This window comes from Zootoca vivipara, chromosome 7, assembly GCF_965207765.1.
Source record: "Zootoca vivipara chromosome 7, rZooViv2.hap1.1, whole genome shotgun sequence".
Classification (NCBI taxonomy): domain Eukaryota; kingdom Metazoa; phylum Chordata; class Lepidosauria; order Squamata; family Lacertidae; genus Zootoca; species Zootoca vivipara.
In genome coordinates, this window is record NC_142590.1 from 64064189 (window position 1) to 64080792 (window position 16604).

Consider the following 16604-nt stretch of genomic DNA (forward strand, 5'->3'; position numbering starts at 1 on the left):
TGTCTCAGGGGAGGCTAACGCGGGGCTGATTTTTGGCTGTGTGGCAGCAGAACTAAGAGCCTGTGGATCTCAGGCCAAATGAATGTAAGCAGTTGCAAGTCTGAAAGATTGTGTCAATCTGTTTGGATGCTTGAGTGGTTAGAAGATTTTGAATATTTAGATTATGAGGTAAAGGTCTATATACAGAAACAGCTAATGCTTATGAGTGACTGGGCCAAAACCAAACTCTGCAGTAAGGAATCGCTGCGTATGGAGGCGATGGCCAGTCTCTTGCCCTGGTTTTGCTCTGCATACTCCCTTTTCCCTCAAATAAATCTTGCACAAATGACCCAAATCTGCACTGGCATATCAGGTGCATTCTGAGCTGGCCGTTCAGGTTCTACCTGCAGAGACAGTTTGTTTTGACTGCAATCTGACTGATGTAATTGAACAAAATGCTTTGATGTAATTGAACAAAATGCTTTGGGAGTCACTGAGCCATAGGATCCGTTGGAGCCACCCTGCAGAGCAGCCTTCTTGTCAGGTTTGGCAACAATACTTTGGTGCCACAAATAAGAGCCCAAGGCCACAGTGGAGCATATAGGGGGTCTATGATGATTGCTGGATACTTTGTGCCACGAGGGTTGCTCCATAGACCCCACCGTACAACAAGTAATACCGAATGACTTGGAAGCAATCATTCCCTCCAGTTATCATTGGACTACAACTCCCATAATCCCCTCACCATTGTTCATGCTGGCTGGGGCTAATGGGAGATGGGGTCCAACAACAACCAAAGGGCACTTCGTCAGCAATCCCTGCAAAAGTAGGACGTGATTGCTAGGCAACTGCAACATTTCTCTCTCCCTCTCCCTCTCCCATAGAATAGGCCACATAGCCATTGGGTGGCAATAGATGGGCTGTGAGCATCCTGGGCTGCATAGAAGGGGCAAAGTGAATTTCAGGATGTGTTGCCAGCATTGTCCCACATGTTGGACTTCTGGAAGAGAACTAATGATTTGTTTCATTTTCACACTCCCATCTTAAAACATTTTCTCTGACGTTAGACCTATTGATTTGGATGGAGTTAACGTTCAAGTAAGCATGCATAGGATTGAAACCTTATTTTAATTCCCAGATTATGACTATGTGGTGATATGCATGTGAAAAGTGCCTTCCCTTCAAGTAAGCCCAGGGGCATAAAGATGATGAGGGGGAGCTACTTTGGGGGGGGCAGCATGCACCCCACACACATGCACCCCACAGCTACAATTAGTTGCAGTGAGAGAGTAGAGGGGGAGCCCCGTAGACACATGCTTTATTGGGTAAAAATGCAAGTTACAGAGGCCCTTCCAGCTTCTGCGTGTTACAAATCTCCCCTTTTTCTACATGTTGGTGCCATCTGGTCACCCAGGTGAAAGGAGCATCCTTTGTGCCCCTGGATAGCTCAGCCATTAGTGCATGAGACCCTTAATCTCAGGGTTGTGGGTTCAAGCCCCACGTTGGGCAAAAGATTCCTGCATTGCAGGTTGGAGTCTAGATGACCCTCGTGGTCCCTTCCACAGGTGTGCCATCCACAGCAGAGAAGAGGTGTCACGTTGCAATGGCAGGACCTTCAGCTTAGATTTCCGATCTAGGGTTGCCATCCATAGTTCCAAAATAATGGAAATGTAAAGTTTGCAGTAATTCCCTCCAGGTTTCTTTGGGGGGGGGGCCTGGCTCGCCACATGTTATTTCTTACTCAAAGGCACAGTGACAAGTGCCCTATCTCCCTCCCTCCCTCCCAGTAGTTATTTTGCAGAACAACAAGGAAAAGGGCCACAGAGCTCCTGCCCACAGATATGGCCAGGACTGGTGTGTGTTGAAGCTCCTTAAGCAGTGGGTAGAGATGCAGGAGTGGGGAACCTTTTTCTGTCTACATCCCCTCGTAGGATACCTTTTGGGGGGCACTTGTCAGTGGTGGGCAAAAGAAAGCAGAGCAGCAGATGCCATACAATAATGAAATAATTATTTACAGTGAATGTAATGAAATAAGCAATAGTAGGCATAGCTAGAGTTTCCAGGGGATAAATTTGTGCATGATGCTGGTACTTCTTCCCTGTTCCTCACTACTCTTATTCTCAATAGAAATATCAGTATCTGTTACAGTGACAATCTGATCACCATCACCAAGTACAGGACAGTAGTCATTTGCAATTTATTTTCACTCTCCTTTTTTTTAAAACACATTTGAGCATAAAGGGAACATGGTCTCTTGCAATCTATACTGGCCACTAGAGGACAGTCGTGTCTAAGTTTGCTTTGAATGAAGCACCTGTTTTCTCAGCAAACTGGGTTCTCAAGGGGGAGGGCATTTCTTCTTTGGGTAAGTAATTGACGAACATCAGAGTGTGGTCAAACCCCTGGATGTTTATGCTTCAATTAAGTCCTTCACACCTGGAAGGAACCAGCAGCGGCTGGTGGGTATTACAGCAGTTCTAGCCTTTCTTGCAGTGTTCTTTACAGGCAGCCTAGGCTATTCCCTGCCCATGCAGAGCTTCCCAGGCGCATCATTGTTGGGCTCTCTATGCACTCCTGCCCAGCACATGGGTGGAGAATATGTCCCATAGGGAGGAAGCCAGACAAACAAGGTCAAAAGCAACTTCTTTGTCTTGTGTGCATGTCTAGAGGATGCCTCCTCCTGAGACTTGCCTGCAAGTCTGATGGTGGAGCAGTTCTACAGCTTGCTAGGGAACTGTCCGGTTCCTGTGCCTCCCTGATTCCCTCAGTCGGCCCCTGCCTGCCTGCCTGATCTAGGCATAAAGGAAGCTGCTTTAGGCTGAGTCAGACCATTGGTCCATCAAGCCCAGTAGTGTCTACACTGGCTGGTGGTGGGTCTCCAGGGTTTCAGGCAAGGTTATCTCAGCCCTGCTTAGAGATGCTGGGGATAGAACCAGTGGCCTTGTGCATACAAAGCAGATGCCCTACCATTGAGCTGTGGCTCATCCCAGGGTCTGCTCTTGGTTTATTCCTCCATAGATTTGGTGTTGCCTTTGTAGGACTCAACATGAGTTCACTCTGCCTTTACTCCACCTACTCTCTGCAGGGGTAGCTGGTGCATGAGGCAAGGTGGAGCCATTTAGGTGACAGAACCGGCCCCCACCTCACCCCCACCACTCTGTCGTTGCTAATATTTTATGTGGGGCCTGAAGGGACCTGGGCCCCTTACAGTTGGCGCCTATGCTCACCATCTTGAACATACAATTGAGGGTTCACTGCTTCTTTTTCTTAGCTAATGGTCCACACTATGAATGCTTAATTTTTGTTTATTTTTTTGCCTGAGGACCACACCCACCTTTAGCCAATCATCTGGGGGCTGCATGCCAATGGGGGGGTGACCACCTCACACCCACCCACAATTGCACATGTGCACACACCACACTTAGAACATACATGCGCAGAGGCACATGCAGCTGCTGCCCCAGATGACCCTTGCAGATCATTTCAGGAAGAGGGCTATTGCTCCCTTCCTGCTCATCGAGTGATAGATCTGATCCATCACTGGAGAATCACTGGTTGCAGTTCTTCAGGGTTTGGATAGACACCTTTCCCAGCCCTTTCCTAGAGTTGTCCAGCTGGAATTTGTGGATCATGTGCTCAGCTACTGTCGCATAGAATGTCAAAAATATGTCCTGTAAAAATAGGTCTATTGTACAAGTAGATACTTCATAAATAAGTTTACATTATAATTGTTGTTCCTGTGGTGCAAAACTTAAAAGATTAAGTCTTTTAGAATTAATTAAAATGATTAATACTGTATTGATTATTCATTATTTTCCGTCTCATTTCAAAAATCATGTGAATCTAAAACCCGAACTAGTCCTGCCATTTGAAAATCATGGGTTAATTCTTTCAAAGAAAACATGATACCCCTATAAACAGTCATGGCTTCCACCAGAGAATTCTGGGAACTGTGGTACTGAGCGTTCTTAGAAGCACCCTATGCCTCTCCTAGAACTACAATTCCCAGAGCTCCCTGTGAAGAGGGATTGACTATTAAATCACTTTGGGAATTGTAGCTCTGGGAGGGAAATGGGAATCTCCCAACAACTCACAGTGTCACCCTTCACAACTGTGACCTGAAACCCTAAAAAACGGAGCTTTCCTCCTCCCTAAGAAAAGCTCAACAACTTTGACCTGAACCCTCAAAAAGGGGGCAGATCACTGCGCAGTCGCTTGGGAGTTGGCCACCTCTGATTTAGGGGAAGCCGTGATTGCTTAAAGTGGTGTCCCAGCACCTTAAGACGACAGCCACACACACCCTTCTTTTCTGAGCCTGCAATTGTTCAGTAAGAATTTTCCCATGGTAAAACCATTGGGATAAGCCTGACTAAGCCATGAAAAAACCTCTGAGATAAGTCTTAATAGGACTATGATCCTAAGCATATTTACTTAGTGATTGGCTACAGTGAAAACAAGTGAAATTTGGAAATAATAGTGGCATCCTCTAGTCAAAAGTAAGTCCCATTGACTTCAGTGGGATGGGCTCTCAGGCAGGCATTTGTGTATAGGATTGTAGACTCAGTTGGGAGTAAGCTCTATTGAACTCCATGTATAGGAAGGCACAGTTAATGTGTTTAGGAATGGAGCCTAAGTGCCTTCTTTCAGCTTCTTTGTCCTCCTCTCTCTCACCACACCAAGGTCAATGTTTGGTCTTTGGGGCATTTGCAAATTAACGGAACAAACAAGAAATTGCAGAGAAAAGATATTACAAAGACTCTAGGCTGGGCTGCTGAAAGGGACCCACCCCCAATGGCTCCTGTGACTTAATACCGTAGCAACCACATGACCCACAGAAAATCAGTAGGTGAAGCTTTCTCCAGTCTGCCATCAGCATCCCTTGACAAGCTGGACCTGCTGAATTTCTGCCTTCCATGCAGCTACCAAAGAGGTTCAGGAGCTCCTCTAGGGGGAAATCGGTGTGTGCATGTGACTTATGTATTAATTCTTTGCCCTTGTTTTTTTTGTTTATTTACCCACCCTTCACTCTAAGGTCCTAGGTTTAATTATGCTGGCTTGGATCCCTGCACAGACAGAAGAAATATTGCCGGTCCCAAAGAACTGTGTCTTAGTCATAAAAGCACATAGCAGGTCCTGCACAAAGTGCTATTTTGTCAGGGGAAATGCTGGAATCAGGTGGGAGAGTGAGCCATACTGAACTGGTGCCTCCGAAGCAATGGTGGCACCTGACCAGGACTTTGGGGGCAGATGTCCAGAGTCCAGCAGAATGACCTGGAGCCCCTCACAATTGCAGCAGGGCTGGCTCACCCCGTTTCGAAGTTGGTGCAGTAATACCAATTGCCATCTAAAGGCCCACTAAAGGACCTTTAAGTGCAGAGTCCCAAATTGCCCAACTCCCCCACTGTCCCTAAGTGGAGTGAGAGTACTGGGGCAAACCCTGTGCCAGGCAACCTTCTCAGAAATGCCTTTGTACTAGAGGTTGACGTCAATGAGGCATGACGCGCCCGTTGCCTGTGGATGAGCCAGCTAGGCAGGTTGGTGGCCCGCTTAAAGTTTCCACGAAGCTGTTAGCTGCTGTGAATAAGCAGCTCACCCACCTGGAAGCACCAACAACCATCCTGCAATTAGAAAAGGGGAGAAAGAGAGATCTGCCCAGCTCATTACAATCTCTGCACGGCAATCCCTCCTCGATACACACCTGCAAGGCAGGGCTGTGCACAGAAAGGAGGAGGCCCACTGAACTTGGCGAGACAATGAATGGTTTTTGCGAGCGATGCTGAAGTTTTTCGGGGGGGCCGGGCGAGCAGCGTTGTTGCAAAATGAAAAACCCGCATTGACTAGGATGTATGTTCATGTGCTTTCCATACAGCGCTCTTCCACTTTCTCGCTTCTGCTGAAGACATCGGCATGCAAGGCAGTATGCCCCTACTGCAGTTTGTGTAAACTCCCTCAGGTCTTGCCTGCAGTAACAGAAGGGGGCAGTGGCAGAGCAGAGGAACAGAGCAGTGCTCTCCCAACGCTGGTATTTCTGTGCTGACATCATAATAACAGCCTTGCTCAATCAGAACAAAGGTCCATGCAAACCAGCATCCTGTCCCCAACAGTGGGAAGCCTCTGGGAAGCTCAAGATTGTATCCAGGGGCATCTTGGGCTCTAGATTACAAAAGCCGATAGTGTACCACAATAAATCTGAAGAGGTGTGCATGCACACGAAAGCTCATACCTATGACAAACTTGGTCTCTAAGGTGCTACTGGAAGGATTTTTTAAAACTTTGTTTTCACAATAAATCTGCCTGTCTTTAAGGTGCCACAAGACTCTTTTGTTTGTGACTAAGCAAAAGCTTAAAGCGCAGCAAAGTCACTCTTCTTCTCTGCTCAGATCAAAGCTGGTTTGGGGGAAAGTGGCATAATGGTCAGAGCGTTGGACAGGGACCTGGGAGAGCAGGGTTCGAATCGCCACTCAGCCATGAAGCAAGCTAGGCGACCTCGGGCCAGTCACTATCTCTCAGCCTAACCTACCTCACAGGGTTGTTGTGAGGATGAAATGAAACGGGGAGGAGGAGAACCATGTACACCACCTCGGGATCCTTGGAAGAAAAAGGTGGTACTGTATATAAATGTAATAAAGAAATATATATGTTATAAGAAATGACAGGTTGTGGCTAATGTCGTGTGTGCGCCAGTTCTCAAATCAGTAGGAGAGCACTGGATGCAACCAAATATACCTCTCTGAATTTTTGCCTCTAAATCAGAGAATTTCTATGTATCTCAAAGTCTTCCTCCATGGAGCTCTACCCGTCTTTCTTTCTTTCTTTCTTTCTTTCTTTCTTTCTTTCTTTCTTTCTTTCTTTCTTTCTTTCTTTCTTCTTTCTTTCCTGGTGTATTCATTTCAGAGGAGAAAGCCAATACTATGTCTTTAGTGAGCAGCCTTAATAATGAATTCTACGTATGTTTATCTCCAAGTAAGTCATTTTGACTTCAGTGGCACTTGCTTCCGTGTAAACATGGACAGGACTAGGGGTCATGTGCCACCCAAAACAATGGAATGGGGTGAATATAAGCTAACTTCAGTTGCCTTGCAGTGCAAACCTACCCAAGCTTGCTCACAAGTAAGCTCCGCTGAGTTCAAAGGGGTCTTTGGCCAGGTAGGTGGGAATAGGATGACAGCCTTCCTAGTGACCTAACTTTGAAAGGGTTGCAGTTACTTTCTTGTAGGCAGCCAACAAAGAAATCCCATGGCATCTTCAGGAGAGATTTGTTGTGATGGAAACTTTCGTGGACTAAAGTCCACCAAAGCAAATGCATAAATTGTTGCTTTGACGATGTTGCATCAAAAGCCCTAGCAAAATCTTGGCCTCAGCCCTTAAGGGGGTCACACAGAGAAGTGTGGAGTCCGCCGCCCAAATGAAAAGAACATTTTCCATTTCTGACCCACAGGTGACACTTGCTTCACCTTCACCCCATGGGGCAGCAGGTGGCAACTGCCCCCATCAGACTCACTTATATGGGCCTATTCTTGGCAGGGGCGGGAAAAGCAGGCCGGTTTATCTGCTTTATTGAGCAAACAAACACTAGTGATATGAAAAGGGAGAAAACCAGCGTCCTGGGTGAAACTGGCACAGGCTCTGCCAGCTCCCTGGTAATAATTAAACTGTCAGCCCAGATTTCCCGTCAAGGTAGGCTGGCAGAGTCCCAGGTGGCACATATTATGCAAATTTCCCGGGGCGGGAGCTGAGTACCTGTTCTAGGAATTCCCCTAGAGGTGGAGATCAGGTTACTGAAGAACGCCCTATAAAAGGGACAGCGATGGGGAGGGGCTGAGCCATACAGGGAGTGGAGTCACAAATACCTGGGCACAGGTGAGCGGGAGCTGAAGCGTCCAGGACTCTGCCTTTGGAGCTTTACTACTGTGTGGATTGATTAACTGCTGTCGGAGTTACCTGCCTGGTAGGTAAAATGGGGGGGTGACGTGAAAGGGGGAGAGGATGGATGTGAAGTTGCTGCGCCTGATCTGTGTTGAGCTCAGTTCTCCTTAAGGATGCTGCTGTGGTGCACTTTCTTAGCTGATCAAGTTGCTGCTAATAAAAGAAGCAGCCTCTACTGCCAAGTTACTGATGGAGACAAAAAAAAAAATAGGATGCCCGTCACCTTCCTGCTGTGCTTATGAGCTTCCAAACGCACCTGACCGACCATCACTGGAAACAGAATGTGGACCAGATGGATTTTTTTGGTCAGGACCAGCCAAGGAATTATTATGCTTTTTGAAGCCTTGGGAAAGCGAAAAACGTTTGCCTCCAGTGCCCGTCCATTGGGCAGTTTGTAGTTCTCTGGCAAAAGAAAAGGAAAAACATGCTGAGTCTGGGCTGACTTGCTCTCACCGGTTTTCTACTGTAATTTACTAGTTGCATGCCTCCAACTTTGCTGTGCAGCTCGCAGTACTGATGGGATCCCTATCCTGCTCAGAGGACTTACAATCTATGACCAAGATGAGGAGGGGAGGGAGAGACATCAGGGATTGGCAGGGATGAATGATAAATGGATGGGCAGCTAAGGTGAGGCTCTCATGATTCAGAACAGGCTGTTTTCATAGAGCCAGCAGAGCTTTCTCTCCAATAGCCTGGAGCATCGAGTGGGGGCTGGTGAAGGGCCGAGGGGCTTCTTGGACACACAACGCAATAGCTGGGAGCTTTAGAAGTAGCCTGAGAGTCAACATTGACTTTATGGCTCCAGTCTAAGCCTGGAAAGAGAAGGCAAAAAGCAAATTTAAAAAATGAGCTTCGTGGAGGTGCTTGTGAGTCCCAGAGCTGATTAAAGGTTGATGGGCAGGGGACCTTTGTGAAAGTAATAAGCATGAAAACTCTGTTTCTTGTCTCTTTGTCCTTTGCTGTATCGGCCAAGTTTGGGGGAGATGTAATTTCCCTGCCAAAGCAAAGTTGTTGGGACTGTTCCTTTTTATTTCACGCCAAAGACTGGTAACAGTGGGCAGTGGGAAAATGATATTTAAAAATAAATAAAATGAACTAGAAAAGTACCTTGATTTGTTGTGGGAATTCTTCCGCTGCGGTCCATGGACCTACACAATAAATGCTATTCTATTGTGGGAATTCCTTGGTTAGAAATCTGTGGCTTTGTACTTTGGGATCCTGGCTCAGATATTCATCAGTCTTGGACAGATCCCAATCACAAGGGACTTGAAGGACGGTTGAGAATATGAAGGAGCAGCAGTATGCTGGGAACTAGGCATATTGGAGGGGGTGTGTGTGTTTGATCATAGCAAGCTCATAGGGGAATGGGGCTGGTGGAGCCAGCTGGATCCATTCCCAAGTCTAACAACTCCAATCTTCTGGCAGAAAATCCCATGGCAGGATCCTGTGAAATCAGCAATCTCATCTCAAACTACTTCAGCGCCATGTATCAGCCAGAAGAAGCACCACCAGACCCAGACCTACTGACTCACCTTGGAGATGATGATAACCTTTCTCTCACTTTGTCTAACACCCAGATGGCCACAGAGACAACAGGTAGGTGTCCACAGCTTATTGCTGCAAGATGCGGGTACAAAATATATATAGGGAACAATGGAGACTAAACACCAGGAATAACTTTCTGATAGTAAGAGCTTCTTTGACAGTGGAGCAATCTCTCACAAGAGGTGGTGGACTCTCCTTCCTTGGAGGTTTTTAAGCAGATGTTGGATAGCCACCTGTCATGTGTGCTGTAGTTGAGATTCCTGCATTGCAAGGGGTTGGACTAGATGACCCTTGGAGTCCTTTCCAGTTCTGTGATCTCTGAGGGCTCTGCTTCCCACAGCAGCAGGACAAGTATTGTCTTTTAGCAAGCCTACTGGAGTAGAGGTTGGAGGCTCCTTCCAGTGTGATCTCACCCCCACTTATATAGGTTGAACCCCTGATATTCCATGGGGTGATGGGGGTGCCCTCCACAAGATGTATCCAGTATTAGTTCTACTTAAAGTAGACTCGCTGAAATTAACAGATATGACTAACCTAGGTCCATTAATTTTAGTGGGTTTACTCCCAGTAAAACATAGTTGGACAAAACCCCAACTCCCATCAACCCTGGCCATTGGCCATGCTGGCTGGGGCTGATGGGAATTGTAGTCCAACAACACTTGGAGGGCATCGTGTTGCCTGCCCCTGCCCTTAACCAATGTTAGGTGGATGCACATGGCAGTGGGGGCTCTGTGGCCCTCCTGCTGTTGTTGGACTCCCATCATCCCTGGCCATTTGGCATGCTGGCTGAAACTGATAAGAGCTGGAGTCCCAACAACATCTGGAGGGTATCAGGGTCCCTACCTCTGATTTACATGAAGTGCTTTGAGCAATAGAGCTGTGCCATATAACACCTGAGTGTGCCATATTACACTGATAACACTGCCACTCACCTTATTTAAAGATTAGACCCTGCAGAAGACGAGAGGCTGAGGCCTTCAGAGTTAAATCCTTGCAGAGAAGTAGAGCTGAGTAGTTTTATACAAGGTCCACTACGTGAAACTCAGGGGACTGTGAAAAGCCACAAAGGGCGGCCGTTTTGCAAGGGAATGGCCACTGGGGCATAGAATAGCTCTGCATGCATTGCTGTTCTTGGCTACATACAGTATTCTAATGAAGTCGTGGCTGGTTGAGCTGGGAGCAGAGAACTGGTGTCCTAAATGACCTCACCCCAGTGGGGAGGGGCCTGCCCAGAGATAAGGGAACAGGTGACAGGTGTGCATGTTAACCCAACCGCAGTGACTAAGCGAGACAAATGCTCTGCATAAGTGAACTGGCCACACCCTGTGCTGCTCAGCCAGCAAGAGTGTTCCAGAGGCTGACTTGGCCGAGCAGAATCCCATGTGGCGCCTGCCTCACTGAGCCCCTTCTCCCCATCCCTCCCCACCTCTCTGCAGGCAAGCCAACATGGTATGGCGAGATGCCACACTGCTGGAGCAGGGCTCAAGTGCTGGAGTGGATCAGCTACCATGTGGAGAAGAACAAGTATGACGCCAGTGCCATAGACTTCTCCTGCTGCAATATGGATGGCTACACGCTTTGCCAATACACGCGGGACCAGCTGGGACTCATCTTCGGGCCCCTTGGCGATGAGCTCTATGACCGCCTGCACGAAATCAGTAAGTGCAGGGTGCCCTTCCTTAGATGCAGAAGGACTCGAGGGAATTGCATTTGGTCCCCAAGGCTAGAACCGTATCAGCTCACAGTGCTTGGCTGAAGCAGAGAGGCTTTCAGAAAAATAGGCACTGCTGCAAAGTCACAACGCACAGCAAAAGGGTTGCAGTCTCGTGTTATTGGCTCCGCTCTTGGTGCCTTTTCACACCAGCCACACCACATTTACAAATGGCAAGCCTTTTTTTGCATTCCTCATGCCAGGAAAATCTCTGCTTGCTAAGTTATTGTGTGTCCAGCTCTTTCTCAAACAAAAGAGCAGGACCTGTGAAAAAGTGTGACAGCTCTAGGCAGCATCCCATGGCCCAATGGTCCCTCTTGACCAGGAGGGGTATTTCTGGTTCCAGTACTCTGTAAAACAGTGCCACCATTTTGCCCCCAATACTGAGGGCCTATCTTTTAGCTTGTTCCTGAATCAAGGAGGAAAGCAGGGGCAGCACAGAGGAGCGCTTGGTCTTGTTATTCACAAAGAATGTTCTTTTCTCCCTCACTTTTAGCATCTGTCCCGGATGAACTTGGCTGGATCATGTCTGTGCTAAGGAGCGAAGACGTCTCTCAAGAGGCGCTTCTGGACTCCAGCCCATTAGGTGAGAAAAAAAAATGTATTTGCTTGCTTTGCTTTGTGGTTAATTGCCTGTGGTCTCTCCCTCCCTCCCTCCCTCCCTCCCTCCCTCCCTCCCTCTCTTTGTGTTTGTGTGTGTGTGTGGTGTGCATATTTAACCCTCAACTTCTCCCTTTATTTGTTCCTAGAACTGGGAAATTCCTACAATCAGGACTACCTGGAAGAGATGAAGTTAGCAAACATTTTCTCCCAGTCCGACCTTGGCTACATCTCTGGAGCCATGTCCCCAGACAGCTCAGCATCTCTAGCAGGTATGGATCGTCCCTCCCCCAATTCTATCTTGGCAACTGTAACAAACTACAGCTCCCATAATTCTTTGTGGCAAGCCAGGGCTGCTTAAAGTGGTATTATAGTCCTTTAAATGGAATGGCATGGAAGTGGCCTGATATTTTCTCAGATTCCAATGGGTGCCCATTGAGGGTACTGTACTTGCTGAACCCCACAATTACAGTTAGAACATTGGTGACTTCAGGGGTCTTAGAAGAAGCTGATCTTCCATTCTCACTCTTTTCTCAGGGACGATGTCTCAGAGCCCTCAGTCTCAGGACTCCGGTGGAAGTGACCTAGATCTCGACCCCATAGACATGAAGCATTGCCACTTTTCTGATGGTAAGATATAGAGGGGATTATCAATGGGAGGCCTGGAGTTTAGGAAAGTACAAGTTTGTTTGTGTTTGTGCACACATTTGCCCTAGCAACTTCACCAACACAGCAGCTTGCGCAGTCAAAGGCAAACTAGTTAGGTGGAAGACAAAGATTACTGACCCACCATAAACAATAGTGGAGAGATGTAGGGCACAAATCATGTTGAAAGGGGAGGTGAAAGTATGTAGCATATTGGGCTTGGCAAGGGTAGTATTGGGTTTTAAAAAATAAAACCCTGACTCTGCAAAAGAAGGGACAAATTTGGAGATTAATCAGAGTAGACCTGACACAGCTTAATTGCAAAAAATTGTATTTATCTGAAGCATTTATACATTGCCATTCAGCCAAAAAGGCCCCCCAGAGTGGCTTTTTAATGCTAAAGCCAGGTAGACTGAAATCAATCACTACAACAGAACTGGGATATAAAGTTAAACACTTCCGTAGGCAGAAATGGTTAGAGCCCAGTTTTGAATTGCAGGTTTGTATCACCCAGAGAGAGAGCTGATTTTATCCATTGTTAGAAATTCTGGCTCTCAAGTGCTACTCTCCCTTTTAAGGTAGGTGCTGAGATATCCCAGTTTAAAGATTATGGTCTTTCAATCTAGAAGAAGCTTAGTGGTAGAACATCTGCTTTGCAGGAAGAAGGTTCCAGGTTCAGTCCCTGGCTATCTAGGACCGGGTAAAGCTTGGGAAAACGTCCTGTCTGAATATCTGGAGAGCTAGTGCCAGGCAGTGTAGATACTGAGCCAGGTGGACCAACGTACTGACTCAGTACAGTATAAGGCAGCTTCCTGTGATCCTGTTTACACTTCAGGTCCTCTGGGGGATAAGGCTAAGCATGTCCTCCTCCTCCCCTCCCCTTTTCTACAGGTGACTATGCAGAATATAAGAAAGAAGATCTCAAGAAGCGGAAAAGGGGACGGCCCAGGAAGGTCAGCAAGGACAGCAGAGACTGCCTGGAGACCAAGAAAAGCAAACACTGTAAGTGAATCTCTCGCACTGGGGCAGGGACTGTTCGGGGATATTTTGCTATGGCATGCAATCCAAGTGTTTTGCCCCCAACACCTTCTGCACCACCACACAGATTAAGGGCACTGAAGGAGCATACAAATGTCTTGCTGTGCTATGTAACCACTTGACAAGACAGCTCCATGCCAAGGATTCTCGCACCTAATCCATTAGGACAGTCCCAGAGGCACTGTAGCTCCTTGCAAACCAATGCCCTTTATTCCTCCTGAGTGGGGACAGGGGTCATACGGCTTATCAACTTCATGCATACTGAAATGTCCCCCTTCATAACAGTTCCTCAGGTGCAGGGCTGAGCGACTCCAGCTCTGCTATTGGCCAAATATTCTACCTCCTTGGGAGCTGTGCAGCCTTCTCAAAGAGACAGCCAACTCTCTGGTGCCGTGACATTGCCATGGAAACTGATTTATGCCCTGGTTTGGCATTCAGTTGGCCTCAAAGGCTAGGGGCTGTTCTGTTCCTCCAGACAGTTTGAATAAGATGACCTCCCTGCTCTCTTTTTTCATGACCAGCTCCAAGAGGGATCCACCTATGGGAATTCATCCGGGACATCCTAATTCACCCAGAGATGAATGAGGGGTTGTTGAAGTGGGAAGACCGACGAGAAGGCATCTTCAAGTTCCTGCGCTCCGAGGCGGTGGCTCAGCTCTGGGGGCAAAAGAAGAAGAACAGCAGCATGACCTATGAGAAGCTGAGCAGAGCCATGAGGTATGTACCTGTGCATTTCAGTCTGGAGTGGAGAACCTGGAGCTTTTCTGATATGGTTGGACTGCCAGCTCTCAACAGCCCCAGCCAACATGGCAAATGGACAAGGGCTGATGGGAGATGGGCCTATCCTTGATTTGTGGATATTTTAAAAACCACCCTTCAATCCTCCTCCTCCTCCTCCTCCTCCTCCTCCTCCTCCTCCTCCTCCTCCTCCTCCTCCTCATCCCAGGACAGTTTTCATGGAAATACAAAAACAATTAAAATCAAATTAAAACAGATAGCGAGGCTGAAACGATGTCTAAAGAGGTCTGGAGGAATACTATGATATCTGGCTGACACTGAAAGGAGAGCAAAGAATGCAGCACTATAGTCTCCAGAAGCAATTCTGGCATTGAGGAAAGTCAGAGCTAGAGAGATCAAGGGGAGCAAATGGACACAGGGGTAGCAAGGGATGGAAACTTGAGCAAATGCGGTTGCCGGAGGCCGGCCTTGGCCAGCCTGATGGCCTCCAGATGTTTGGAGTACAACTTCCATCAATCCCATCACTGGCTGCAAAAAGGTTCCTCGGTAGTGAGGAGGAAGTTTAACCCCAAACGGCTTCACACAAAGTGGGCTTTGAGGATGGATTTGGAGAAGAGAGAAGTGGGACCATGAAAAAGTTTTGGGAGGGAGCCCCAGGCACTATGGGGCAGGGAGCACAAGAGTATTTTGATTTGGATGACAGAAACCTTGCGTCTAAATCCTCACTCTGCTCCAAAGCTTTGTCGGTCAGCTATGAGTAAGACACTACCTCCTATGTCCCTGGGCTGTGAAGGGAATCTGCTTGGAGCTTTGTGTTCAAGGCAATCTCATATTTGATTGTGTACTATATTATTCCACCCTTCTTGTAGCAACTACTGTACCATAATACGTTCCTAGTCCTCTTTGTTTCTCCTAGCACTGCTTTTTTATTTTTACTTTAAAAAAAATGTAGCACTAACACTGTCCTTCCTTCCTTCCCTCAGGTATTACTACAAGCGGGAGATCCTCGAACGAGTGGATGGCCGGCGACTGGTGTACAAATTTGGGAAGAACTCCAGTGGGTGGAAGGAGGAAGAGGTTCAAGGCAGGAGCTAAGAGCTGCAAGAGCCACACACGGACTTGGACATGGCCCATCCTTGCTCAGAGGAGCAGCTCTGAGCGCAATATGCACTGACGTGGGCTCTGAGCCCCTTAAACTGCTATCTCCAGCAGTGTGTGTTATTAGACTCCAGCCCTTCTATGGGGCAAAGTGTGTGTTCTGGCTCCTAGCTGGGAGCTCAGGTAATTACAGCTGATATTTTGGCTCAAGTAGGTTATTGTGAACCATTATTACTTTGTTGCAATTGGACTCTGGCTGACATCTTGGCTCTGGATAGGATTACATCGCCTTTGGCTTGTCTGCTGCCCCGCACAGAGCTCATCAAGGCAGAAGGAACTGGGTGTTCTCTGCAATTTGCTTTGTCCCAGGGGGCCATTCATAGGACATTCAACGGTCGGCTGATTCACAGAGAATGCCGTGGCCAACTGTGCATGGGGAAGGAAGATTTGCCACCTTCAGAATACGGGAATGCTGATACCCAGTTTGGAGTAGTAATTGGAAGTGAAGCTTCCCACCCAAATGCAGACTAGTTTGTGGCTAATGTTCCTGTTTAACAGGCAGAACTTAGCTGGTCAGTCTTTGAATGTAGGACTCCAATAATTGTGGATTTCGCATTGCTTTGGAAGGCAGAGTTCAGGAGCTCTTCATTGGCTCTTCCGCAGTGAAAACATTAATTTTTTGGGGGGGGGGTCTTCTTCCCAGAAAGCACAGCAGCCTTCCCTATGAATTGCATCTTTTCACTCTTAATTTATGTGATATATGTAAGTGTGTTTATATAATGTACATAGATATCTATTTTTTTCATAACTAAAGTTGTGTGATTGTATCAGGAAGCACTGGGCATTTTCAGAACCGATGATTGTTGTTGCTAATATTCAGCTGGGCTGAACGAAAAATGAAATCTTTTATTTTGAAATCAAAAGTGTTTGTAGGATGTTGTACTCGCTCGGTGACTCCAGGAGAGCCCTGCGTGATGTACAGGCCTCCTGCTTTTTAATAATAATTAACCAATAACCAATAAATCATTGTTTGTTGGTTTTTAATCTCTGTGTGCTGCATATTGACAAATGTTCATAAGGGAAGAGAATAGATGTTCATCAGACTTGGATAGAGAGGAATACCCTTTTCTTCTATCCAGCATGTATCTCTCATGTTCATATATAGAAACATGTCCCTCATTGAAAGACGTTCCTAGCTCTCTGATCAGAGATTGGGAAACCTGGAGCCCTCTAGATGTTTCTCAACTAAAATCCCCATCATTCCTGCCCTTTGGGCATGCTGGCTGGGGCTAATAGAAGTTGAGGTCTCACAACATCTGGAAGG

The 16604-nt window shown here is 47.2% G+C and overlaps 1 protein-coding gene across 1 annotated transcript; it reads left to right on the plus strand.

Annotated features, from left to right (window-relative positions):
* The first annotated feature begins 7804 nt into the window (after positions 1–7804).
* ELF3 (E74 like ETS transcription factor 3) lies at positions 7805–16324 on the plus strand. Its single transcript, XM_035123785.3, has 9 exons — positions 7805–7927; positions 9331–9501; positions 10887–11108; positions 11658–11747; positions 11911–12033; positions 12299–12391; positions 13298–13408; positions 13966–14161; positions 15166–16324. The coding sequence occupies exons 2-9, from the start codon at positions 9339–9341 to the stop codon at positions 15275–15277; spliced, it is 1110 nt and encodes a 369-aa protein (XP_034979676.1). The 5' UTR covers positions 7805–7927; positions 9331–9338; the 3' UTR covers positions 15278–16324.
* Positions 16325–16604: the final 280 nt, after the last annotated feature.

Coding starts and splice junctions, on each gene's coding strand:
- ELF3 (XM_035123785.3), top strand. CDS start 9,339: ATGGCAGGATCCTGTGAAATCAGCAATCTCATCTCAAACTACTTCAGC. Junction 9,502..10,886: donor GATGGCCACAGAGACAACAG/GTAGGTGTCCAC, acceptor ACCTCTCTGCAG/GCAAGCCAACATGGTATGGC. Junction 12,392..13,297: donor GCATTGCCACTTTTCTGATG/GTAAGATATAGA, acceptor CCTTTTCTACAG/GTGACTATGCAGAATATAAG.